The sequence below is a fragment of the Salmo salar genome, chromosome ssa03 (assembly GCF_905237065.1).
Source record: "Salmo salar chromosome ssa03, Ssal_v3.1, whole genome shotgun sequence".
NCBI classification, from domain to species: Eukaryota; Metazoa; Chordata; class Actinopteri; order Salmoniformes; family Salmonidae; genus Salmo; species Salmo salar.
The window spans coordinates 51,621,584-51,647,397 of NC_059444.1; the positions used below are offsets into that span (position 1 = coordinate 51,621,584).

Below are 25,814 nucleotides of genomic sequence, written 5' to 3' on the forward strand. Positions count from 1 at the left end.
TTTGAGAAATGTAATCATCGAATATTGTAAGAGCTTTCATTGTCTGCTTATATGCCCCCTTTATTTATCCTACAATTTTGACTTGGTGTACAGGGAGAACACTGTAAGAACGGCCCACGTTCTGAATTCTGTCGCTGTACATTTCAAAAGTGCTGAACAAATAGTTATATTGACTACGTCCGTCCTAGCTTGCTCATTAATGTCTTAATCGAAATTACAGATGGCCTCTTATCCGCTCGTCATCCCCCTTATGCCATAGTTTGTACATCTCAATTGTCAGTAGAAACCACATTTGTTTAAGCAAGTCAGCCATATCAGATATGTTTTTTTAAAGGTAGTAAATGAGGCTGAATGAACTGTTTCGCTGCCAGACAAGGAAGGCTCCGTTGATAGCCAGGTGTAGCAGTGGTAAAGTGTTGGAACTGCTGTTGGGACTCTGCTGTTGGGACAGCTTTATGTAAGCTCTAACAGTTTGCGGGCACCGTTTGTCACCATTGTACTGCAATGAATGTATTCTTTAGTGTTGTGTAGTGAGAGAAAAACATAGGTAGACTGTTGTTTTACTATTAAACTCAATGCTGCTATTGTTTTTGATTTCGTAAAGCAGCTTGTGCTTCTTAACCAGGCAAAGGGCAGCTAACTAGAAGGCTGGTGGTGACTGGTTAGCTCCGGGGAAGCAAGAGAGTCACCTGCAGAATGTGTATAATCAGAGGCGGAGCCTGTCTGCCTGTCACACTCATCGCTTGCTCCTCCGCAGCTCACCAGCTGATGTAGGCTGTGTGTGCCGGGTCCTTCCCACTGCTGAACAGAACTGCACTGCACATCTGTGCTGCTAATATTTTCACTAAAAAGCTCTCAATCTCTCCGGAAACTCTTGTCCAGTCCACCTAGTAGTCCGATTTTAGTCACGGAGATACAGTACATTCGTCTCATCTCGTTTTAGTGAACTGAAATGAAAACAAAAAAAAAAAGTTTAGTTATAGTTTAAAGTTTTTTTCTGGGTCTATTTAGTCAGTTATAGTCTCGTCAACTGCCCCTGAAAAATAGGTGTTTGATGTATATTTTGTTAATGGAATTAACAAATTAACAAATTAAAATAAACTTATCCCGATATAGCCGGCTTCACCAAAACAAATCATGTTTCCCCATCATCAAAGGCATATGTATAACCTCTAGGAACTATACTTACCAGACGTAAAGTGAAATGTGTCCCTCGCTATCAAATAAACGTCTGAATCCAACTTTTGTCTGAAACGCACCATATTCCTGCTGTGTAAACAGCAGGGTTGGGGCCAATTCAGAATTTTATTCAATTCAAACAATGAATTTGAACTCAATATAAATTGATCACACCTACACCGAAGCAGAATTTGAATTAAATTTGAATTGAAGGAAGAAGAATTTAATTCAAACCAATTCAAACCAATTCAACTGAGACATGAAACATGAAAGTATCATTTATTTGACAAATATTTTATCAAAAGGATATGCCACCTATTAATGCAAAAAATACAGATTTCTTATATTAATTTGAACTTTGATTATAATTTAAAGATGTCAAACAGTATTATTCTTTATCACAAGATGTTCCCTTCCATACTGCGGTTTGATTTAATGCATTCTGGGATTTTTCTCACCAGATATTTTAAAAACATTAAGGGAATTATGAATGATTATAGACAACCCACAACATGATCTTGGAATATTTCCAGACCACTATAATTCAAAAAAATTATTTCAATACCACATTCAATTAGTTTTAGCCAAATTTGTATAGATATTTCTATTTGAATTAGTTTTGTGGTGTATGGTGTTAGAATGCCCTGCGTGCTTTCTCTCTCTCAGTTCATTCTCCGCCTCATTTAGGTGTCCAATTGAGCCTATTTTTAAGCCTGAGTAATTCTAGTCTGTGCAATACTCTATAAACGTTGGTCTAATTCCCTGAGATCTGGATATTCTCTGGAAAATCATTATTTTTGTCTTTTTGGGATTTACTGCCAGGGCCCAGGTCTAGCAGTACTGCTCTAGCAGGTCCAGGTTCTGCTAGAGGCCATGTGCTGTGGGTGACAGCAAGCACAAGTCATCTGCGAAGAGCAAGCATTTAACCTCTTAATTGTGGAGACTAACACCAAGGACTGAGGATTTTTCTTGAATAGTGTCCAATTCATTGATGTAAATATTAAAGAGCGTTGCAACCCTTGCAAATGCCCTGCCCCTGGTTAAAGAATTATGTTCTACTCTTGACAATTTTGATGCTGCACCTGTGTCCCCCCTAAATTGTCATATTATTATGCCATTTGATTTAATTATGTCATACGTTTTGCCCCTTCACCACTTTCAAAAACTTTGTAGAACAGTCCTGTATGCCAAATAGAATTAAATAATTTTTGGAAGTCAATAAAGCGAGCATACAGTTTGGTCTTATTGTGGTGGACATGTTATTTTATCAGGATGTCTAGGGTGGAAATATGATCGGTTGTGCGATTTTTGAAATATTTTTTGGGCGGGTATAAATCCAATTTGGTTTTTACTCAAGACATTGTGCTTATTAAGAAAGTTAAGAACTCTTTATGTCTCTGTCACTGTACTCTCTATCTGCCTCTCTCTCTGTCCCCCCTCTCTATCTGCCTCTCTCTCTGTCCCCCTCTCTCTCTCTTTACCTCTATCTGCCTCTCTCTCTGTCCCCTCTCTCTCTTTATTTTTATCTGCCTCTCTCTCTGTCCCACCCCTCTTTCTCTATCTGCCTCTCTCTCTGTCCCCCCTCTCTTTGTCTGTCTGCCTCTCTCTCTGTCCCACCTCTCTCTCTCTCTCTCTTTAACTCTATCTGCCTCTCTCTCTCTGTCCCCCCTCTCTCTTTCTTTATCTCTATCTGCCTCTCTCTCTGTCCCCTCTCTCTCTTCATCTCTATGTGCTTCTCACTCTGTCCCCTCTCTCTCTATATGCCTCTCTCTTTGTCCCCCCTCTCGCTCTCTTTATCTCTATCTGCCTCTCTCTGTCCCCCCCCCTCTCTATCTACCTCTCTCTCTGTACCCCCCCCCTCTGTCCTATCTGCCACACTGGACCCATCATTCAATGCCGCCTACCTCTCATTCAAAGCACCCCTGCCCTCATCTACCCCTCCCTGTTCTACTGTCCATGCTCCATCCAAAAACATATTTTATTTTCAGTTTGACGGCAGACAGCGGACCCCCTCTGCAGTTGGTGCCCAATTCTTCCACGCGTGACCCCCCCCATAGGACCCTCCCGGCCCACCCACCTTTGCTCCCCTCAGCCAATGAGGTGCAGGCGCATGGTGAGAGAGCACCAATCGCCCCACTTTTGTGTCTGTATAAAACTTTTCAGGAGCCTGTGCCAGGTTGCACTTTCTGTCAGTCCAGGGCTCCAGTTTGCCGGAGAGGTGAGAGAGTTGTGAGAGAGAGAGAGGGGGGAGAGAGAGAACAAAGGGGGTTGACAGTTTTTATCCCAATCCCACACTTTTATAAAGTGATGGGTAACAAATCATTTCTCTGGTTGTAAAACCTCATAACTGGAGAACTACCTACCTACTGCACCAAGCCACGCATTACCGGATAGATGTGTCCTAAACGTGTCTTTGTTTTGTTCTCTTCTTCTGAAGCGTCTCCTGTTTGGTGAGGATGGAGAATGCACACGCAAAAGAGCCGGAAGAGGTCGTGTCATACTTTGGTGTCGACCAGACCACCGGCCTCACACCAGAACAGTTCAAGAAGAACCTGGCCAGATATGGTCACAACGGTGAGAAAGAGAGACTGAGATGGATGGATGGATGGAAAAGGATAGAGAAACCAAGGGATGGACAGAGGGACATGGAGGTAGATAAGAGGAGGGATAGGGCTTGTTGGAAAGATGATGGCGAGGAGGAAGAGGAGGAGAAAAAGGGAGGAGAATCTGGTTGGGTGTAGAGGTTCAGACCCAAAATGGGGTTCATTGGTGCTAAATGCTGTGGAAGGGATGAATGCGATGGAGGGACAGACAGACATACATACAGACAGACAGCAACAGGTGTTCCACTGGCTTGGACAATAGTTAGTCTTTGTTTTGGCTATGAAGAGGGGAAGGTCGGATGTTGACTCTTTGTGATTGGCTGTTGGCTGGCTGACTGACACATTGGCGCACGGCAACCAACATGGTTCACGTGACCTTGTGATGGTGCGGCAGATGCCATTTGAAGGTCAGCTGCACCAAGGGATGCTTGGGTAGTGTAGTTTGTGATCAGTCCAGTACAGGCTCTCTATTGTGGTTGGTTGGATTCCAGAAGTTCATGACCACTTCAACTTGAATAACTGTTGTATCAGTCCTTTTATTTTAGTGTATTTGCAGTTAGCACACTTGATAATAACATTGAGTGGCTAAGCATCATACTTTATATACAGAGGCAAAAGTAAAGTTATGAGGTTTATGATAATATTTTTTACAAAAATGTTTCTTCTTGGTCATCCATGCTTAAATCATAATATGAAGCATTGGTATAGTCATTGTCTCATCCAGCCAATGAAAAGCAATGACAGACTCAAGGCTCTGATTGGCTAACCAATCAGAGGTCAGTGAGAAGGACAGAGGTTTGCTATGGCTACTGTAGGGCCGAACCGGGACAAACCAAGGCCCTAACACTTGTTTGCAAACGTTTGCTAAAGAAAACCACTTAGTTTGATCCTTTAGAAATAAAGTAGAAACACAGTTGTGCAATACCAATTCTTTGGTTTGTTCACGTTTTAGTTTTTGCATAATTTGAAGATTTGAAATTAGTTCAGAGAGATTTCAGTCCTGACGTAAGTTATCAATCAAAAGGTGGATGACATGAGCTAAGTAAAGGTTTTTAGGTAATTAACTATAGGCATTTGTATCAAGTGCAAAGGTTTGCACCTGTATTTTCAATGACCTGATCTGACCATTTTAAACAGGTGGAAACAAAGGCTTAGTAAATCTGGTCCTTTACGTTTAATCAGTGTATAATTAGCCTTTCTGCTATCAAAGTTAGAGGTAGTAGGCCTAATGCTGATCTCAATTAGCGATGTTAGTAGCAAATAGCAATGCTATGGTAATAATCTCCCATCTCTTGCTTTCCCCTTTTACAGAGCTGCCAGCTGAGATTGGTGAGTTCCCAACGTTTATCTTTGCCCCTCACACACCTGTCTGCGGTCTGTCTGCACACACACTCCTATTTCCGTCCCAGTGTCCGGGAGGTTACACATCCCATCAGTCACACTACCTCTTTATTTCTTGCCACCATGTCACACACACGCATATGCACTCACACGTACACACCTGTTGTTCTGCTTCCTGCCTGGGATAGTGGACTTCCTGTCAGTCGTGCTATCGTGACATCTGTCATCACAAACCCTCCAGACATTCCGATTCGCCCATTTATCTCTGTATACGCCCCCTCTAGGGTTTAAAATCATTGGATTGGTTGGTGTAGAGTAGCCATATTTTTTTATCCAATCCGATGCTTGACAGGGAGTGGCTACACACTTCAGAGAGAAGGAAGGGGAGGATGTGAACAGGATTGCTCTTCTTGTCAAACTTGTCATAACCCTGAAAGAAGAGGATCTTCCTATGCACAGATCTGTGTCCTCACTTACCCATCACATCTGTCACACAAAACCTAAAAAACCCAGAAGTAAAAACTTAAATTGGGTTATCACTAGTTAACACAGTCACAAAGTCATAAAACCCACCACCTATTTCTACAATTTATTTTCAAAAAATCTGATTTTAAACCCGAGGCGGCCAGTAGCACCTCAATTGGGGAAAACCGCCTCAGAGTGATGGCTGGGACAGAATAAATGCAATGGTATTGAACACATCAAGCACACCGTTTCCATGTTTTTGATACCATTTCATTCACTCCATTCCAGCCATTATTATGAGCCTTCCTCCCCTCAGCGGCCTCCTGTGTTTTAAACCTAACTCTAAACTTAACATTAATCTTAACCACACTTCTAACTTTATGCCTAATCCTAACCTTAAATTAAGACCAAAAAGGTCGTTTTTGCTTTGATACATTTTTATGATATACCCAATTTTGACTTTGTGGCTGTCTTATCTAGTGGGAACCTTCCAGTTGTGTTGTGTGTCTACCCATGAGAGTTTATTATCACACTGACTATTCCTCCCTGTAACAGTTATGATTCTCACATCTGACAGTACTATATCATCATGATGCAATAGAGACATTAGCAACGGTCATCGAAATTGTTCAAAAGTTTTAAAAACAATTCTAATAAATGCAACAGTTGGACAATGGATGAAGACACTGCAAACTTTTAGAATTTTTATAGTCCATCAGATATTGACTGAATTATAGCTCATAAAACATTTTACTGGCACGGACAAATAATGAATGGAGTCCAGGGATTTAGGTGGGGATTTAGGTGTTCAATTTATTGTAGAATGTCCCAATTTTTGGGGGGCGGGTGGGTATGCACTCATGTATACATTTTCTTATTATATCAGCAATTTTTTTGTGTGTTAAAATAAGGGAATGTTTATGTGCCTAAATTGCATAAATACAATGGGTGAATTTGCATATATTAGACATTAACATAAAGGGGAGAGACAGGGCTGCAACAACCAAACACTTGCTCTGTCTACCCTATTTGCGCTCACCTGCGCTGTCTAGACTGCTTCATTAATTACTGTTGTTGTCACTTTATTTAGCATAAATCAACAAGTGTATCAAAATAGCAGGATACCCTTGGATTATAAATCAACATGCTTGGCTCTAGATTACACCTGCTTTACGTTGTTTGCGAGACCAGACATACACTACATGATCAAAAGTATGTGGACACTCAAAATCATGGGCATTAATATGAAGTTGGTCCCCTATTTGCTGCTATAACAGCCTTCACTCTTCTGGGAAGGCTTTCCACTAGGTGTTGGAACATTGCTGCGGGGACTTGCTTCCATTCAGCCACAAGAGTGTTAGTGAGGTTGGGCACTGATGTTGGGCGATTAGGCCTGGCTCGCAGTGGGTGTTCCAATTCATCCCAAAAGTGTTCGATGGAGTTGAGGTCAGGGCTCTATGCAGGCCAGTCAAGTTCTTCCACACCGATCTCAACAAACCATTTCTGTATGGACCTCACTTTGTGCAAAGGGGCATTATCATGCTGAAACAGGAAAAGGCCTTCCCCAAACTGTTGCCACAAAGTTGGAAGCACAGAATTGTCTAAAATGTCATTGTATGCTGTAGCGTTAAGAATTCCCTTCACTGGAACTAAGGGGCCTAGCCCAAACCATGAAAAACAGCCAAGACTATTATTCTTCCTCCACCAAACTTTATAGCTGGCACTATGCATTTGGGTAAGTAGCATTCTCCTGGTATCCGCCAAAGCCAGATTCATCAGTTGGACTGCCAGATGGTGAAGCGTGATTCATCACTCCAGAGAATGAGTTTCCATGGCTCCAGAGTCCAATAGCGGCGAGCTTTACACCACTCCAGTCGACACTTGGCATTGGCATGGTGATCTTAGGCTTGATGGCAGCTTTGCCAAGAGTGTGCAAAGCTGTCATCAAGGCAAAGGGTGGCTACTTTGAAGAAACTCAAATATAAAATATATTTAGATTTGTTTAACACTTTTTTGCTTACTACATGATTCCATATGTGTTATTTCATAGTTTGGATGTCTTCACTATTATTCTACAATAGTAAAAATAAAGAAAAACCCTTGAATGAGCAGGTGTGACCAAACTTTTGACTGGTACTGTAAGTGTCGAGACGAAGCTTTAGCGTTCTTGTAGATTCAACGGAAAGCCAATGTATCTGCGGTCATAACGGGGGGAAAAAAAGGACAGGCACAAGCAAGAGTATGAAAGAGTCGCAGGAGTAAAATGAAAACAATCAATCGAGTGAGATTTAAGTGACAAGGTTCTGAAAAAGACAGATCCTCAGGTGGTCGGTCGGGCATGCACGTTGCTAGGGCACATTTCTGTTGGTTTCCACATTGCATGATGTTGGCAAGTGTCTTGAAGATTTGTCTGCATGTGTAACCACACAAAACAATCGTGAGATAATAGTACTGCGATTTCATTTGGCAGTTTAGTGATAATACACTCCTGCCAACACACACAGATCCACACACACACACTGACATTATTCTCATTCCCTCCTCTACTGCCTCTCTCTCTCTCTCTCTCTCTCTCTAAGGTAAGACCATCTGGGAGTTGGTCGTAGAGCAGTTTGAGGATCTGTTGGTCAGAATCCTGCTGCTGGCTGCCTGCATCTCTTTTGTAAGTAGACAAAATGTTGTCACTGATTTTGACCTCCTAGTCGCTAGATTCATTGCTGCGTTAGAATGGTGAATGACTTTAGATGTTCTGTTCCTAGCTTCATTGGTATAAGACAAAGTGAGGTCATCTGGTCTGCTCCTCAATGATTGGTGTAATTAGAGCAAGGGGAAGATGTTAATGTATTGATAATACCTATTGAGTCTTCTCAGATCTCCACAAGTGGGGTAGGGTCTATACAGGTTGATAGGTTTGGGTGTATGTATGTGTTTGTTGGTGTTAGCACCTGTAAGGTCACTGTGAAGTCACTTCCTGTCAATTTCCTCCTTCCACGTCCTCTCCTTACCCCAGCGCAGGATGGGTAAATGTTTCAGCGTAGCAGCTGTGCATGGTGGCAGAGGCCCTGAGAGGACACTGACAGCTAACACACACAGACACACACACAAGGTTACATACCTGCACAATGAAAGACACATACTGTACACACATAGGTCAATTATGCTGTGCGTACACACACCCAGAACACATGCTGTGACCCGTCAGGTTATATTTCATATGGATTGATGTCCTCCCTCTCTCCCTCCCTCGCTTACTCACTCACTCACGCACACACTTGCTCACTCACTCTAGGAATCCCTCCCCCGTCCCTCTCTCTCACTATTTCATTTCACTGTTGTCTCCCCTCCACCCTCCTGTCTCGCTCTCTCTTTTCAAATCTGTTTTGGGGTAGGGGGGGTGACACAATGTTTTAACCCCCCCCAACCCTTAACACTCTGTCCCTGACCAGCTGTCATTATGGCCTTAGAAAGAATGGTGTGTGTGTATGATATAGTGTGTGTGTGGGTGCATGGTGTGTGTGTGCGTACGTGCGTTCGTGTATGTGTGTGACAAGAGGGCGCGAGGGGAGAGAGGCCGCGTTATTTTAAGAAAGTCTCAAGCCAGGCCGAGAAACTGTATCCTTCCACAAAGGTCAGGGATGAAAGGAACGAAGGATTGCCGGCGAGAGCGCAAGAGCGAGATAGTATTGCACAATGGCATTGATTGTTGCAAAGACAAACAAACCGATAGGTGATAGGTATGTACAGTATATGGTTGAGGAAGACACTGTAATGATAATAAAATGTAATTCATAAACGCATAATATAAAGTTAATATACTGTGTAAATATATAAATGCATTGGCAATATTGTTGTAATGTTTTTCATGTACTTTCAAATTAAGTTTTGCTTGGAATGGAAGGGTTCTACGATAGCATGGTACGTGTGAGGAGGCTACAATGGATTTCAATGCGGCATCTTTTAGAATAGAGAGACAGAGAGGATGAACGATGTAGAAATCTTAAAAGAGAGGGAATAAGAGAATAAATGGATAGAAACAAGAAAAGAAAGAAAGAAACAAGCCAAAGAAAAAAAGAAAGAAAGAGAGAGAGAGAGAGAGAGAGAGAGAGAGAGAGAGAGAGAGAGAGAGAGAGAGAGAGAGAGAGAGAGAGAGAGAGAGAGAGAGAGAGAGAGAGAGAGAGGGGTAGAGAGAGAGAGAGAGAGAGAGAGAGAGAGAGAGAGAGAGAGAGAGAGAGAGAGAGAGAGAGAGAGAGAGAGAGAGGTAGAGAGAGAGAGAGAGAGAGAGAGAGAGAGAGAGAGAGAGAGAGAGAGAGAGAGAGAGAGAGAGAGAGAGAGAGAGAGAGAGAGAGAGAGAGAGAGAGAGAGGTAGAGAGAGAGAGAGAGAGATGTAGAGAGAGAGGTAGAGAGAGAGAGAGAGAGAGAGAGAGAGAGAGAGAGAGAGAGAGAGAGGCGATGGAAGAATGAAGTCTGCACTAAGGAACAACAGAGTAGAGAAGGGAGAGGCGATGGAAGAATGAAGTCTGCACTAAGGAACAACAGAGTAGAGAAGGGAGAGGCGATGGAAGAATGAAGTCTGCACTAAGGAACAACAGAGTAGAGAAGGGAGAGGCGATGGAAGAATGAAGTCTGCACTAAGGAACAACAGAGTAGAGAAGGGAGAGGCGATGGAAGAATGAAGTCTGCACTAAGGAACAACAGAGGATGGTTTGGACAAAGGGAATAGGGAATAACGAATAATGGATGGATGTATACAATAATGGAGGGATGGAGGGATATCTGTCTCTCTCTGTGGGTTAGATTGCTTCTCACTCTGCTTCAGTGGATCAGAACTGATCTGTGTCCATGTCAACACAGCCCCTTTCCTAAACAGACCAGTGACAACAACTCGTTACACTCACATACACGCAAGCGCATACACACACGTGTAGAAACACACACAAAAAACCTCCCTCTATCGCACATGTGCACGGACACGCAGACAAAAAAAGTCTGGCATAGAGTGGAAAAAAGTGTTTTGATATAGGTGCATACAGCCAAGTGTCATAAAAATGCATTCCATTCCATTATCAATAAACATAAATTCTCTCTCTCCCTCTTTTTCTCTCCCTCTCTGTCTATCTCTCGCTTTCAGGTGCTGGCCTTGTTTGAGGAAGGTGAGGAAACAGTCACAGCCTTCGTGGAACCCTTAGTCATCCTCCTCATTCTCATCGCCAATGCCATCGTTGGAGTCTGGCAGGTCAGTTAGTGGAAACACACACACACACGCGCGCACAAACACCACACACACACACATAATACATCACATGCATTAGTTTACCCGCTCAGGGTCAGAATGTGTTAACCGCGGGCTGGGGGGAGGGGTGTTATAAGGGGAAATGCAGCAGCCCCCAAACCCACAGCAAAAATACAGAGGGACGATCGGGTTACCGCAAGCCACAAGCAGCGGGTCCATATTGGCCTTGTGGTGGTCATTTGGAAACTATGTACAAGGATTCACACATAGGGGGTTATGGGACGAGGGAGCAGGAAGGGGGTGGGTGTGACGGGTGTAGGGGGTGGGCATATTGGCATAAGTCAGGCTTTACACTTCTGGGAGGGAGGTCAGGAGGAATAGGAGGAACTGATCTTCTGTGGGGTTATTGTTGCCCTGTAGGAGCGCAATGCAGAGAGCGCCATCGAGGCTCTGAAGGAGTATGAACCTGAGATGGGGAAGGTTTACCGGTCAGACAGGAAGAACGTCCAGATGATCAAGGCCAGGGAGATCGTCCCTGGAGATGTGGTGGAGGTGTCCGGTAAGATTCAGATCTGTGCCCAAGGGCAACTTCTACCCCAACCGGACCAAGAGTTGTAGGCCCAGGTCCAAGTCGACCCTTTAGCCCCAATACCCACAAGCCACTAAAAATGAATGTAGATCTGATGTAATCGAGAGAAAATCTACCTTGCCTATCGGAGGTGAAGGTATGGAGATTAAAGCATATAGCCCTTTTTACAACAACTTTAATCACAAAGTGTACAATTTCTCACAAAATATGTCAAAGTGCTTGAATCTGTCAAATCCTCTCAGATGGACATCACGTCTTTAGGGTTTGCTATTATTCCCCCCCCCCCCCCAACAAAAAATAAATAAATAAACAAACAAGGCCTAATACCCATAGTGAATATTATCAGTCTACTGGTTGACAGACAACATCGCAAAGGGCACTCCATTCACTTTATAGCCATTGAGCTCTGGTCAAAAGTAGTGCACTATGTACTGTAGGCCCCAGGACCCCTGAGGGTACTTGGCTTATCCACAGAGTGTACTTGAGAAGACTCACGACACCATAGGGCTACTGGTAAAATGCACATGAGCGGGTACTTCAGGGGTACTCAGGGCAGAGCAAAATTCAGTTGGTGGTACAATAACTGAAAAAGGTCGGGAACCACTGATGCAGGATGGGATGTATACCAGCAGCTGGTCCTGGGTCAGATTAGTTTATCCCTCTAATGGTTAAGGTTAGGTTTAGGGTTGGCTAATCTGATCCAAGTATAGATAAAGGGACAGATTTGACTAATAAGGGCGCATTTTAATGTTTAATGCGTGTTATTCATTTGCAGGCACAATTTCCAAACTTAGCAGGTGATCTAAGAACAATCACTATAATTAATGCATTACATTTATATTTGACATTTGAGTCATTTTACAGATGCTCTTATCCAAAGAGTCTTACAGTAGTGAGTGCATACATTTTTTATTTCGAACCCACAACCCTGGTGTTGCAAGTGCCATGCTCTACCAACTGAGCCACACGGGACCTGCACCAATGTACTAGATGTGTGGCTTGGACATGTGTGTGTGTGTGTGTGTCCGTGTGTATTTGAGAGGGTAAGAAAGAGAGAGAGGGATAGAGAGTGTATGACAATGACTAAGTGTCATTGTGTGAAGAAGGGAGGGAGGGTGGCTGTCCTTGTGTCCTTGAGACAGTGGGTCCTTTTAAGGCAATCAGAGGGTAAGAGAGAGAGGGAGGTATAGAGAGAATGAGAGAGAGAACAAGAGAGAGGAAGTTATATACATTGTATATACTGTAGTTGACAGTAGAACAGTGTAACCATCATCCATACATTTTGTTCTTTATTTATTAGCCATTTGTATTTTTTTATTTTTTATAATCCTATTTTTATTTAATTTTTAAAAAATTGACCGAAGATTCCACAATACGACAGCAGTAGTGTTGTACCTGTATACATGATTAGACGTACTGTTATTATTACTACTGAAATGAACTGTATTTCGTTATCCTCATTTCATTGTACTGAAATGCTGTACCACTATACTGCTTTGGCAATACCTACAAATTGTATTTCATGCCAATAAAGCAATCTGAATTTGATTTTGAGAGAGCGATAACGTGTGTGCTTATTACTCACACCTGTCTATCTATCTCACTCTCTTACACCCTCTCTCTCTCTCTCCCTCTCCCATACCCCTGTTCTCTCCATATCACGGTGTCTCGCCCTCTGTCTTTCTCTCCCTCTCGTTCTGTCTGTCTGTGGGGTCAGCTTTCAGTGTTGCTATTCATCCACAGTTCTAAAACTAGTCAGTCACGTCAGGCTCGCTCACTCCTTCTCGCTCTCATTATTGGCTCTCTCTCTCTCACTCTCTTTATTGGCATGTACTTTCAATTCATTTGGGGCTTTATTGGCATGGGAAGCAATGTTTTACATTGTTTATGTCACTTGCTTTGGCAATCACAAATAAACAGTTCAAATGAAACACACAAAAGTTTGTGTTATATTATTAACTATGTACAGTGTTGTTACAATGAGTAAATAGTACAAATCTTTTCCGAATAGGTAATATCATTGTATTTTTGTTTGGTTATGATGTGGTTGGACCAGACTGTCTGAGTGCTGTCCTGAGGCTTTGTTGGGTTGGTAGTGGTTAATAAACTTAGCCTCGAGAGTCAAGACTAGTTGGATGAGGGGACTTTTCTCCATGATCAATTCTCTCTCTCTCCTTCTCTCTTTCACACCCTCTCTCTCTCTCTATTTTGCAATACTGAAGAGTCAAGATGTCAAATGGTGATATTTCGACAGTGCTAAAAAGCAGTGTGTTGGACAGAATACACTTTAAAAAGTCAGACTAAGCACAACGTTAACCAGGGAAAACCTTGATTGTGATAAAGACTGTGAATTCCAATGTAGTAATTATGTTTGAACATACGTGAAATGAACTCTGAAGTGGAGTGGAGTTTGTGTGTATATGCATGAAGTTGAGGCAGCTACTTTGAGCTAACATTGTGTATTTTTGTTCTTTCTTTCCCAGTTGGTGACAAAGTCCCCGCCGACATCAGACTCGTCAAAATAAACTCTACTACTCTGCGGGTTGACCAGTCCATCCTCACCGGTGAGTGATATGATCAACTCTTGTCTGTCAGTCTTAACCCTCTTTACAAGATCACAATGGATATAAATGAGGGCTGACAAGAGTTAATCAGTTAACTCGAGTTGACTTTTTGTCATTTTTTAGTGCACTCTTTTTTCCCGCATTGTCTGAAAATACACTGAAAACATCCAAAGTACATAATATATACAGCTAAAAATCTACAATGTCATGTATAAACAAGTTGACATTGAGGTTCAGTAAAGTGCGCTTTCTCAATTTGGCCAAAATAAAATAAATCTATTTGGCTAACAATTATTTTAGACAAAATCACAACGTCAATATTCTTGAAATGTTTTTTGTATGAATTTTTTTTAATTACATTTGGAATTTGCAATAAAATCCTGAGAGTTAACTTGATTAAATGTTTTTCATCTTTTGACAGCCCTATTATAAATACATGTAAAACGTTTTTGATGTAAAACTCTCTCACTCTATCTGCCTCTCTGTCTCCCACCTCGCTCAGGTGAGTCTGTCAGTGTGATCAAACACACCGATGCCGTCCCAGACATGAGAGCTGTCAATCAGGACAAGAAGAACATGCTTTTCTCTGTGAGGGACTCTCCTATATATTTATCCATCTATCTATCTTTCTATTCCTCCATCTCGGAATCTTTCCATCAATCTAACTGTCATTTTCCACACTCCTGCCCTCTTCTACTCTCCATCTCCTCCACCCTTACAGCCATTCATTGACCGCTCCCTCTTTTCCCCTCTCGCTCTCACTCTTTCCACTATCTCCTTCTCCCCTCTCTCTTTCTGTCTCTCCTTCTCCCCCTCTCTCCCTCCCTTTACCTCGCTCCCTCTCCCCCCTCTCTCTCCCTCAAGGGCACCAACATCGCTTCAGGCAAGGCTATCGGCGTAGCCGTGGCAACTGGTGTCTCTACAGAGATTGGGAAGATCCGCGACCAGATGGCTGCGACAGAGCAGGAGAAGACCCCCCTGCAGGCCAAACTGGACGAGTTCGGAGAGCAGCTCTCCAAGGTGAGACAGACAGCTACTACTATACTACTACACTGCTACTATACTACTACTAAACTACTACTACTGCTGCTACACTACTACTATACTACTACTACTACTACTACACTACTACTACTACTGCTGCCGCTACACTACTACTACTGCCGCTACACTACTACTACTACTACTACTACTACTACTACTACTACTACTACAACACTGCTACTACTGCTGCTACACTACTACTATACTACTACTACTACACTGCTACTACAGCTGCTACACTACTACTACTACTATACTACTACTACTGCTGCTACACTACTACTACTACTGCTGCTACACTATTACTACTACTACACTGCTACTACTGCTGCTACTGCTGCTACACTACTACTAATACTACTACACTACTACTACTGCTGCTACTGCTGCTACATTACTACTACTGCTGCTACACTACTACTACTACTACTACTACACTATTACTACTACACTACTACTACTGCTGCTACACTACTACTACACTACTACAGCTGCTACACTACTACTACACTACTACAGCTGCTACATTACTACTACTACTCCACTACTACTACTACTACAGCTGCTACACTACTACTACTCCACTACTATTAATACACTACTACTACTGCTGCTCCTACAGCTGCTACACTACTACTACTCCACTACTATTAATACACTACTACTGCTGCTACACTACTACAATTCTACTACACTACACTACTTTAGTTGTTGCAACTTGACAAGATGAGTTTCCCCACGCCCTTAAAATGGTCAAGTAGCCAATTTTTGCCAGTTTTAATTTGATACATCTTAAAGGGATATTTCACCCAGATTACAAAATGACAGTGGGATTTGTGCCACAAACGGTAAAACGTAAGCATTTGGAAACAGTGACAGGGAAATAAAACCAAGTCATACCTTGTCCATAGACTTAGAATGTAAGGAAACCAATAGTGTAATGATGACAATTGTATTATATATATATATTTTAAACCAGGCTTTATCTGACAACCTGCGGTTGTCTATTCCATAACAGGTCATCTCCCTGATCTGTGTTGCCGTGTGGATGATCAACATTGGCCACTTCAACGACCCTGTCCATGGAGGCTCCTGGATCCGCGGGGCCGTCTACTACTTCAAGATCGCTGTGGCCCTGGCTGTGGCTGCCATTCCTGAGGGTGAGCAACTGATACTGGACTAGCACTAATCTAATCTAAAAAGTCTAGATGGGTCAAAGTAAAGTGGACAAAAGTCAATCAACCAATCACCCTCAAGACTGTGTTAACCTGGTCTGCGAGTCTTCAGGTCTCAAGAGAGGTTTCAATTCACAAGAACACGAACAGGGTTTACTGCATAACTAATAGCACTATTTTCCCCTCTCTCTCTACCATCTGTCCCCCTTCTCCCCCCTCTCTGCCCCTCCCAGGTCTGCCCGCTGTGATCACCACCTGCCTGGCTCTTGGTACCCGCCGTATGGCCAAGAAGAACGCCATCGTCCGCTCCCTGCCCTCTGTGGAGACCCTGGGCTGCACCTCCGTCATCTGCTCCGACAAGACTGGCACCCTCACCACTAACCAGATGTGTGTCACCAAGGTGGGTACACAAACACGCCGTACAAACACACACACACACAAACATACGCCCTACAAACACACACACACGCCGTACAAACACACACACACACACGTCGTAGAAACACAAACACACACACACAAATGCACATGTGCGCTGTCCGTTCAAACACACACACATACATCAGAGATCCAACACACTGTAAAACAAATATGTGGACTTTTGTTGATCAAATGTTGAGGAAACACACAATCCTATTGCAGCTGGTTGCCTTATAATTGTACGTTGAATCACCCTCAATGCCATTATTATTTTAGTTATTATTTTTTATTTATTTAACCTTTATTTAACTACTATCCTATTGCAGAACACTCACAATCCTATTGTAGCTGGTTGCCTTACAATTGTACGTTGATTCAAACCTCAATGCTGGCTTGCAAAGTGATGTTTAATTCCTATTGGAATCCAGAGTGAGAATATCCTGCAATTGGAACTTTTCACCTGCAACCTGCATTGAGAATGACTGCCGGGGTAGGAAGACTGATGAATGAGACTACCTAAATCATATACACTGGAAAAGACATCTCAGTAACGGGTGCAAAACGTACGTCTACTAACAGATTGGATTAGTTTATGAGTGTTCAAAACATTAGGAACACTGACCAGGTGAATCCAGTATGAAAGCTATGATCCCTTATTGATGTCACCTGTTAAATCCACTTCAATCAGTGTGGATGAAGGGGAGGAGACAGGTTGAAGAAGGATTTTTAAGCCTCGAGACAATTGAGACATGGATTGTGTATATGTGCCATTCAGAGGGTGAATGGGCAAGACTAAAGATTTTAGTGCCTTTGAACGGGGTATGGTGGTAGGTGCCAGGCGCACTGGTTTGAGTGTGTCAAGAACTGCAACGCTGCTGTTTTTTTCACCCTCAACAGTTTCCCTGTGTATCAAGCATGATCCACCACCCACATACTGTACAGCCAACTTGACACAACTGTGGGAAGCAATGGAGTCAACATGGGCCAGCATCCCTGTTGAATGCTTTCGACACCTTGTAGAGTCCTTGCCCCAATACATTGAGGCTGTTCTGAGGGCAAAAGGGGGTGCAACTAAATATTAGGAAGGTGTTTCTCATGTTTTGTAAACTCAGTGTACATTATTTGTGTAATCAGCCAATCAACCAATGTAATCAACCAATAAGTGCCTTAAGAAAGTATTCATACCCCTTGATTGTTTCCACATTTTTTGTTGTGTTACAGCCTGAATTTAAAAATACATTAAATTGAGTTGATGGGCTCTATTTCAACAAATCTAAACGCAGTGGTAAATCTAAGCACTGCTAGTAGCACTATAGCTTCAGGGGTGTGTCAGAAATATTTGTGCTATTTTCACCCCCATAATTATAGGCACAGTTGCTGGAGGTGGCGCAAAAGGGCTGGGTTTTGATAAATAAACCAGTTGTGGGTGTGTCGAGGCTTGCTGGCCAATCAGAACGTGATCCATGCCTAATATGTGGTCGCATCAAGTTGTGTCTTTTGTGTAGTGCGTTGTTATCAACTCCAATTCGAATGTTACTCTGTTATCACCTATTTTGTTAAGTAGCCTGCCCCATATTTGCAACATATTTTGAACATGTTTGCAGTCGAACTGTTTATATAAGCATTGCATTAGTATGGAAATACATTGTTAAATAGGCTATAGCATTTGCACTGATATAGGGGCTCTAGGCCTACTATAAATTGCTGTCTGGACATGCCAAATGTAGTCATAAGCAAGATTTACATTTACATTACATTTTAATCCCAATTTTTTCCCAGACATGAAAATATCCAAATCTTGTGTCATTAGTAAGCCTTTGAAATAATCAATCATCATTTTTTGAAGTTTTCATGGAAAAGTAGGTAAAAAAAGTGTTTTATGGTCGGTCACAATTGTGACTGGTGGGATAATGTTATGTATACTGAATCAACATATTTCTCCTATGCAGTCATGAAAATGCTTATACATCCCAGCCCAGTTATTAACACATTTAAAACTCTGTCACTGACAGTCCACAGCATTGCCACTAGAATGCCCCATCACATTCTAGTGTGACTATTTTACATATCAAAAACCCTTATACAACACCGATATGAATACCGAGAGCAAAAACAAAAATCAACAACCATCAACGTATTTCAACATTGTTACTTTAGTGCAACATGTATTGAAACATTAATATTGTAACATTTTAACTTGTACTTTAGTGCAATATTCATTGTAACATTGTCATTGTGACATTTTAGTGCAACATTCACTAAACTGTATAGCAGTCGTGTCATTCATTCACATTGAACCTAAAGGTAACATTTAGGATAGAGGTAGCCTGTAGAACATGCATTCAAGTAGAGGCCTACACTGAACACAATAAGAAATAAATAAAAAATATATATTATACACACACACATATATATATATATATATATATATATATATATATATATATATATATATCACACTGCTCAAAAAAATAAAGGGAACAATTAAACAACACAATGTAACTCCAAGTCAATCACACTTCTGTGAAATCAAACTGTCCACTTAGGAAGCAACACTGATTGACAATAAATTTCACATGCTGTTGTGCAAATGGAATAGACAACAGGTGGAAATTATAGGCAATAAGCAAGACACCCCCAATAAAGGAGTGGTTCTGCAGGTGGAGACCACAGACCACTTCTCAGTTCCTATGCTTCCTGGCTGATGTTTTGGTCACTTTTGAATGCTGGCGGTGCTTTCACTCTAGTGGTAGCATGAGACGGAGTCTACAACCCACACAAGTGGCTCAGGTAGTGCAGCTCATCCAGGATGGCACATCAATGCGAGCTGTGGCAAGAAGGTTTGCTGTGTCTGTCAGCGTAGTGTCCAGAGCATGGAGGCGCTACCAGGAGACAGGCCAGTACATCAGGAGACGTGGAGGAGGCCGTAGGAGGGCAACAACCCAGCAGCAGGACCGCTACCTCCGCCGTTGTGCAAGGAGGAGCAGGAGGAGCACTGCCAGAGCCCTGCAAAATGACCTCTAGCAGGCCACAAATGTGCATGTGTCTGCTCAAACGATCAGAAACAGACTCCATGAGGGTGGTATGAGGGCCCAACGTCCACAGGTGGGGGTTGTGCTTACAGCCCAACACCGTGCAGGACGTTTGGCATTTGCCAGAGAACACCAAGATTGGCAAATTCGCCACTGGCGCTCTGTGCTCTTCACAGATGAAAGCAGGTTCACACTGAGCACATGTGACAGACGTGACAGAGTCTGGAGACGCCGTGGAGAACGTTCTGCTGCCTGCAACATCCTCCAGCATGACCGGTTTGGCGGTGGGTCAGTCATGGTGTGGGGTGGCATTTCTTTGGGGGGCCGCACAGCCCTCCATGTACTCGCCAGAGGTAGCCTGACTGCCATTAGGTACCGAGATGAGATCCTCAGACCCCTTGTGAGACCATATGCTGGTGCGGTTGGCCCTGGGTTCCTCCTAATGCAAGACAATGCTAGACCTCATGTGGCTGGAGTGTGTCAGCAGTTCCTGCAAGAGGAAGGCATTGATGCTATGGACTGGCCCGCCCGTTCCCCAGACCTGAATCCAATTGAGCACATCTGGGACATCATGTCTCGCTCCATCCACCAACGCCACGTTGCACCACAGACTGTCCAGGAGTTGGCGGATGCTTTAGTCCAGGTCTGGGAGGAGATCCCTCAGGAGACCATCCGCCACCTCATCGGGAGCATGCCCAGGCGTTGTAGGGAGGTCATACAGGCACATGGAGGCCACACACACTACTGAGCCTCATTTTGACTTGTTTTAAGGACATTACATCAAAGTTGGATCAGCCTGTAGTGTGGTTTTCCACTTTAATTTTGAGTGTGACTCCAAATCCAGACCTCCATGGGTTGATCAATTGAATTTCCATTGATTATTTTTGTGTGATTTTGTTGTCAGCACATTCAACTATGTAAAGAAAACAGTATTTTATAAGATTATTTCTTTCATTCAGATCTAGGATGTGATCTTTAAGTGTTCCCTTTATTTTTTTGAGCAGTGTATATATAAATAAATAAATAAATAAATAGAGGTAGGCTTCAGAACCAAGTGCACGATTAGTTTGTGCATCACTATTTTGAACTACGATCAGTCAGATGCTGTAATACAGTATGTCTAGAATCAATTGATCCTCTTTTCCAAAAACATTTCAGTCATTTTGATTCTTTTTCCGTTTTTCGTCGACTTTTCTGTTCTTCCTAGAGTCTGTTGTACTGCTTCTCCTCACCCTTTATTGACTTTTCTATTTTTCTTTCATTGGCTTTTTCAGCCCTTTTTCATTCGCTCTTATCTCCTTTTCTACTGTCCATGGTATATCTTGAAGCACTCAATGTACAGTGGCGCTTTGCAGTTCTCACATGCGTAGGTAGTGCGTTTGTCACAATGAAGAGATCTATGGAACCGGTGCATCGTGTTGATTGGCCAATGAGAAGCTTTGTCATATCTTGCCCGATCTTCAATAGTAGCAGCCAGTAGAGATCTCCTTCCGTGGCTCAGTGGTTTCGTGCCAAACTTTTTCATAAGAGACTGTGCCACTATCCATGTAAAGGTGAGCAGGTTGATGGTCCCTCCCATGACATCTCTGTAAAATAAATGGCTGTTTACGAGTGCACTGTTGAGAGACCCTGCAAAGATGGGCCACCACCACTTCTTAGACCTGATGGAGATATGGTATCTTGAAACCAGTAGGTCGTGAAGTTCAACACCACCCATGTGCTCATTGTATCGGTTGATGCATTTTGGTTGTGGGACTTTGTCAAAAGGCACGTCGCTCCTTTATCCATCTCTCGACAGAGGTCTCACTGTATTTCTCCTCCATGTTTGATGCCACTGTGACAATGTTATTGTCTTTCTAACGGACCAGCAACTTGTCTCCTTGGGTCAGAACCTCAGAGGTTTCCCCGGGGTAACTTCATGAACTCCTTCTGTGGCTTGAATGGGACATCAAACAGACGATTTTGCCTCATCGTTCCAGAGCTCCCATATCCTCTTTTTGTCATTTCATCGAGGAGTGCAAGCGAAGTGAAGAGGTTGTCATGAAGGATCTTGCAACCTTGAGGCGCCTGAGATTGCTCTGCAATACCAAGAACGACACTGGGTCCATGACCCAACCCAGTCTCAGGGAGGAGAGTGTGGGGTGGTGAGGGGTAGGTCATCATCACTGATAACGTTGTTCCTGTCATGATCTGTTTGCATAGGTTCAGCATATACATTCAACAGCCTGGCTGGCAAATGGTCAGTCTCCCCCTCATAGTCCATATCTGACCAATCGCTATCACAATCACTGAGGGATAACTGCAACGTTGCACGCCTTGTCTGAGCAGTCACCTAGATCCAACATATCAGAACTTCACTCAAAGTGAAACTAAAAGAAAGAACAGAGTAGAAGGTTAGGTAGAACAAGAACTATGTATGTGTATAGCTAGACGCACTGTGTTATCCCGCCGGTCACTATTGTTGCCGTCAACATGTTTACTCATTCTATGACCACACTGAACAAAGTAGTAATTGAGTAATTGCACATGCATATATCAATACTAGAGACCTTAAAGATGACGTGTACCAAAAATCTTTGTCCTATCTGAATGTTAACGAACTTTACTAACCCTTTGTTTGGGAGCTTCAATGCAGCCATCGCCTTCTCATGGCGCAACCAGGAAGTAAACAGCTCTGGTCACGTGACAATTTACACTAAACATGTGACACTGCACATATTTCATTGAGACCCTTTATTATTTCAATATTTGCTGGAAATGCATTGATACATCCTTCAGAAACATTTTTAGAGCCTTATAACTGAAAACGTTTTTTTTTTACGGTCACTATTGTGACTGATGGGATTAAATAGGTTAAATTCACTAGGCTATTGATAAGGCCTAAAAATACAGTGTATACTTTTAATCAAATTCCAATAAAAACTAAACGACGACTTCTTTTAAATAAGCTATGTCTAAATACAGTTACAGGAACCATAATTGCTCCCTGTGGGCATAATACATACATCTTAGACTATGGAGGGTTTTATGCACATCCAAACTTTTCACAGGTGCTGGATAAATATCCAATATAAAGAGAAAGGGGAAATGTCCACACCATTATACTACTGGCAAATGTAATGTTTATAAACATTCTGGAACCATCTTACAGGTCATATTTGCACTCCGGAAATAGCAGATGAAATTTGCATTGCATTTGAGCCATGTTGCAGCTTACTTCATCACCATAAACCCACGGATGTGAATATTTCTAATAAGTTTGTTTTTCAATCAAATTAAACGAAAAACAATCAACCTGCTTTTTAAACCAACAACAACATTTCTAAAAAGGATTGGGTCAGAAGCTTGATATCATAAATCGCGTATCTCATTCCTTGGCATGTATGCACAGGTACGCCTAAATGACTTTACGCGTAACATTCGCACGTCTACATACAAACTAGACTCCTGTCAATTGTATCGTTGCCTACGTCCTAGGGAGATTCTGAAAAAAATACAGCATTGATATGGCATTATAGGAGGGTTGAATAGTTTGAAGGAGCGCGGGTGTCTTTGGTAACGTTATTTGGGTGATGAGCGCTCTTTGGGTGTGTGCAACGCCAGGGTTGTGGGTTCGATTCCCACGGGGGCCAGTACCAACAACAACAAAAAGGCATGAAATGAAATGTATGCATCCACTACTGTAAGTCGCTCTGGATAAGAGCGCCTGCTAAATGAATAAAATGTAAAAAATATAAATGTTATTCATAGGCTAGTTGGCTAATGGCCAGGATAAAAAGATGCACCTATGTGATGGTGCTTAACCAGCCTTGATTAAGGGAAGGGTAGGCTATGCTTGGTTCTTAATTAAACGAAATGGAGAGAAACCAATAGTTTATGTTTCTAAATACTAGATTCAGCAGCATAAAATCACATCTCTCTTCCATGGGCACTCACTGTGCATCATGGCTGGATAGGCTGCACTTCTGCTCTCAAAATCCATGCAATTATCAACTGCATTACTGCGAAGACCTGCTTTTTGTGAGTCTTAAATCTTCCCATTAGCACTGCATGAAATTGTCACTTTTGCACGTGTTTTTAAGGACACACCTCAAATATGGCCACCCCTCCCCTACAACGCCAGTGAGCTGATGTTAGAACATGGCGTTAGGGCTGGAAAATGCTATATTGACGAAAACAAAAATGTCTAAAAACATGTTTTCACTTTGTCATTATGGGGTATTCTGTGTAGAAAATAAATCAATTTAATCCATTTTGAATTCAGGCTGTAACAAGAAAAGGTGGAATAAGTCTAGGGGTATGAATACTTGATGAAAGCAAAAACACAGGTATTGAAAAATTCAAACTGCAATAAAGCATGCTGGAAAATAGGATAATGATGGCTCTCGTTTTCAGTGGTTTTGAGCAAACATACATTTTGTAATTTTACTCATCAAGCTTGTTTAAATTCAGCTCACCTCAAGCATAGTCTGTTGATTCAACGTACAATTGTAAGGCAGCCAACTGCAATAGGATTGTGAGTATGCTCAACATTTGGCACATACTGCAACAGACCCAACATACATTGCTGCCTTCAAAAGGCAAACATTAATTTGTCATTTTACTCCAAAAATTACTCATACACACATTAGATCAATTTAAGTCCACCCAACTCATAAAATAACGCTGATTAAGAAATTGGTTCAGTTGGCTTTTTTAAAGTGCATAGTTAAGTAGTGTGTGTTGTGTCTGTGATGTGGTTCCAGATGTTCATTATTGACAAAGTGGAGGGAGACAGCGTTTCTCTGGGTTCTTTCGACATCTCCGGTTCCAAGTACACCCCCGAGGGAGAAGTGTGAGTATAGCTGGACATGGACACACACACACACACACACACACACACACACACACACACACACACACACACACACACACACACACACACACCTGCTTACTGTCTTCTCCATCTCTCTCTCAGTACTAAGAACGGTGCGTTAGTGAAGTGTGGCCAGTATGATGGCTTGGTGGAGCTGTCCACCATCTGTGCTCTGTGCAATGACTCCTCTCTGGACTACAACGATGTAAGGAGAAGCTTTCTATGTGTTTGTGAGTTTGGGTGCGTGCATGTGTGTGCATGGTACTGTGTCAGCACTCAGTATCTGTATATGTGTAGCTGTTATTTTATGGATCTGATACGTGTATTGGTCTAGCCCAGATCTGATATCTGTATTAGTCTAGCCCAGATCTGATATGTGTATTAGTCTAGCCCAGATCTGATATGTGTATTAGTCTAGCCCAGATCTGATATGTGTATTAGTCTAGCCCAGATCTGATATGTGTATTAGTCTAGCCCAGATCTGATACGTATATTAGTCTAGCCCAGATCTGATATGTGTATTAGTCTAGCCCAGATCTGATATGTGTATTAGTCTAGCCCAGATCTGATACGTATATTAGTCTAGCCCAGATCTGATACGTATATTAGTCTAGCCCAGATCTGATATGTGTATTAGTCTAGCCCAGATCTGATAGTGTCTTTCTCCTCTCCCTCTCTCCTGTAGTCTAAGGGCATCTATGAGAAGGTGGGCGAGGCCACTGAGACCGCTCTGTGCTGCCTGGTTGAGAAGATGAACGTGTTCAACACTGAAGTGCGCGGCCTGTCCAAGCCCGACAGAGCCAACGCCTGTTGCTCTGTAAGTCTTCCTTCCTCCCTCCCTCCCTCCCTCCACCTTTCCTCTATCCCTCCTTTCCTCCCCCTTTCTGCCCTCTCTCCAGTCCACCCTCTTTCACCTCCCTCTTTTCCATCTGGCTCCCCTCTCCCCTACACCCCTCTCGTCCCTCTCGTTCCTCCCTCCCCTCTCCAGCCTACCTCCCATTTCTCCCTCTCTAACGCCTGCCTCCTTTTCTAAACCCTCTCCTCCCTCCCTCTCTAACCCATGGCCTCTCCGTCTCTCTCCCAGGTGATCAAGCAGCTGATGAAGAAGGAGTTCACCCTGGAGTTCTCCAGAGACAGGAAGTCCATGTCAGTGTTCTGCTCCCCAGCCAAGTCCTCTAAGGCCGCTGTCGGCAACAAGATGTTCGTCAAGGTGAGAGAACACCGGCAACAGTTTCTATGGAAATGCTCAGAGTAAAGGTCCCAGTGACGTTGTCATATCGATAATCTCTATAGCAATCTTGCAGTGATTGTTTCTAA

General features: G+C 42.7%; 1 protein-coding gene across 1 annotated transcript in view; it reads left to right on the forward strand.

The window, feature by feature from the left end:
- The first annotated feature begins 3,296 nt into the window (after positions 1-3,296).
- The window catches only part of atp2a1 (ATPase sarcoplasmic/endoplasmic reticulum Ca2+ transporting 1), a 33,952-nt gene continuing 11,434 nt past the window's right edge, over positions 3,297-25,814 (forward strand). Inside the window, exons 1-15 of the mRNA XM_014192319.2 lie at positions 3,297-3,397; positions 3,617-3,753; positions 5,094-5,111; positions 8,168-8,250; positions 10,717-10,821; positions 11,239-11,377; positions 13,891-13,971; positions 14,474-14,559; positions 14,836-14,991; positions 16,034-16,175; positions 16,424-16,590; positions 24,388-24,476; positions 24,600-24,702; positions 25,183-25,314; positions 25,582-25,707. Coding sequence (XP_014047794.2) covers positions 3,636-3,753; positions 5,094-5,111; positions 8,168-8,250; positions 10,717-10,821; positions 11,239-11,377; positions 13,891-13,971; positions 14,474-14,559; positions 14,836-14,991; positions 16,034-16,175; positions 16,424-16,590; positions 24,388-24,476; positions 24,600-24,702; positions 25,183-25,314; positions 25,582-25,707 — 1,545 coding nt within the window. The 5' untranslated portion in view covers positions 3,297-3,397; positions 3,617-3,635. The remainder of the gene's footprint in view (positions 3,398-3,616; positions 3,754-5,093; positions 5,112-8,167; positions 8,251-10,716; positions 10,822-11,238; positions 11,378-13,890; positions 13,972-14,473; positions 14,560-14,835; positions 14,992-16,033; positions 16,176-16,423; positions 16,591-24,387; positions 24,477-24,599; positions 24,703-25,182; positions 25,315-25,581; positions 25,708-25,814) is intronic.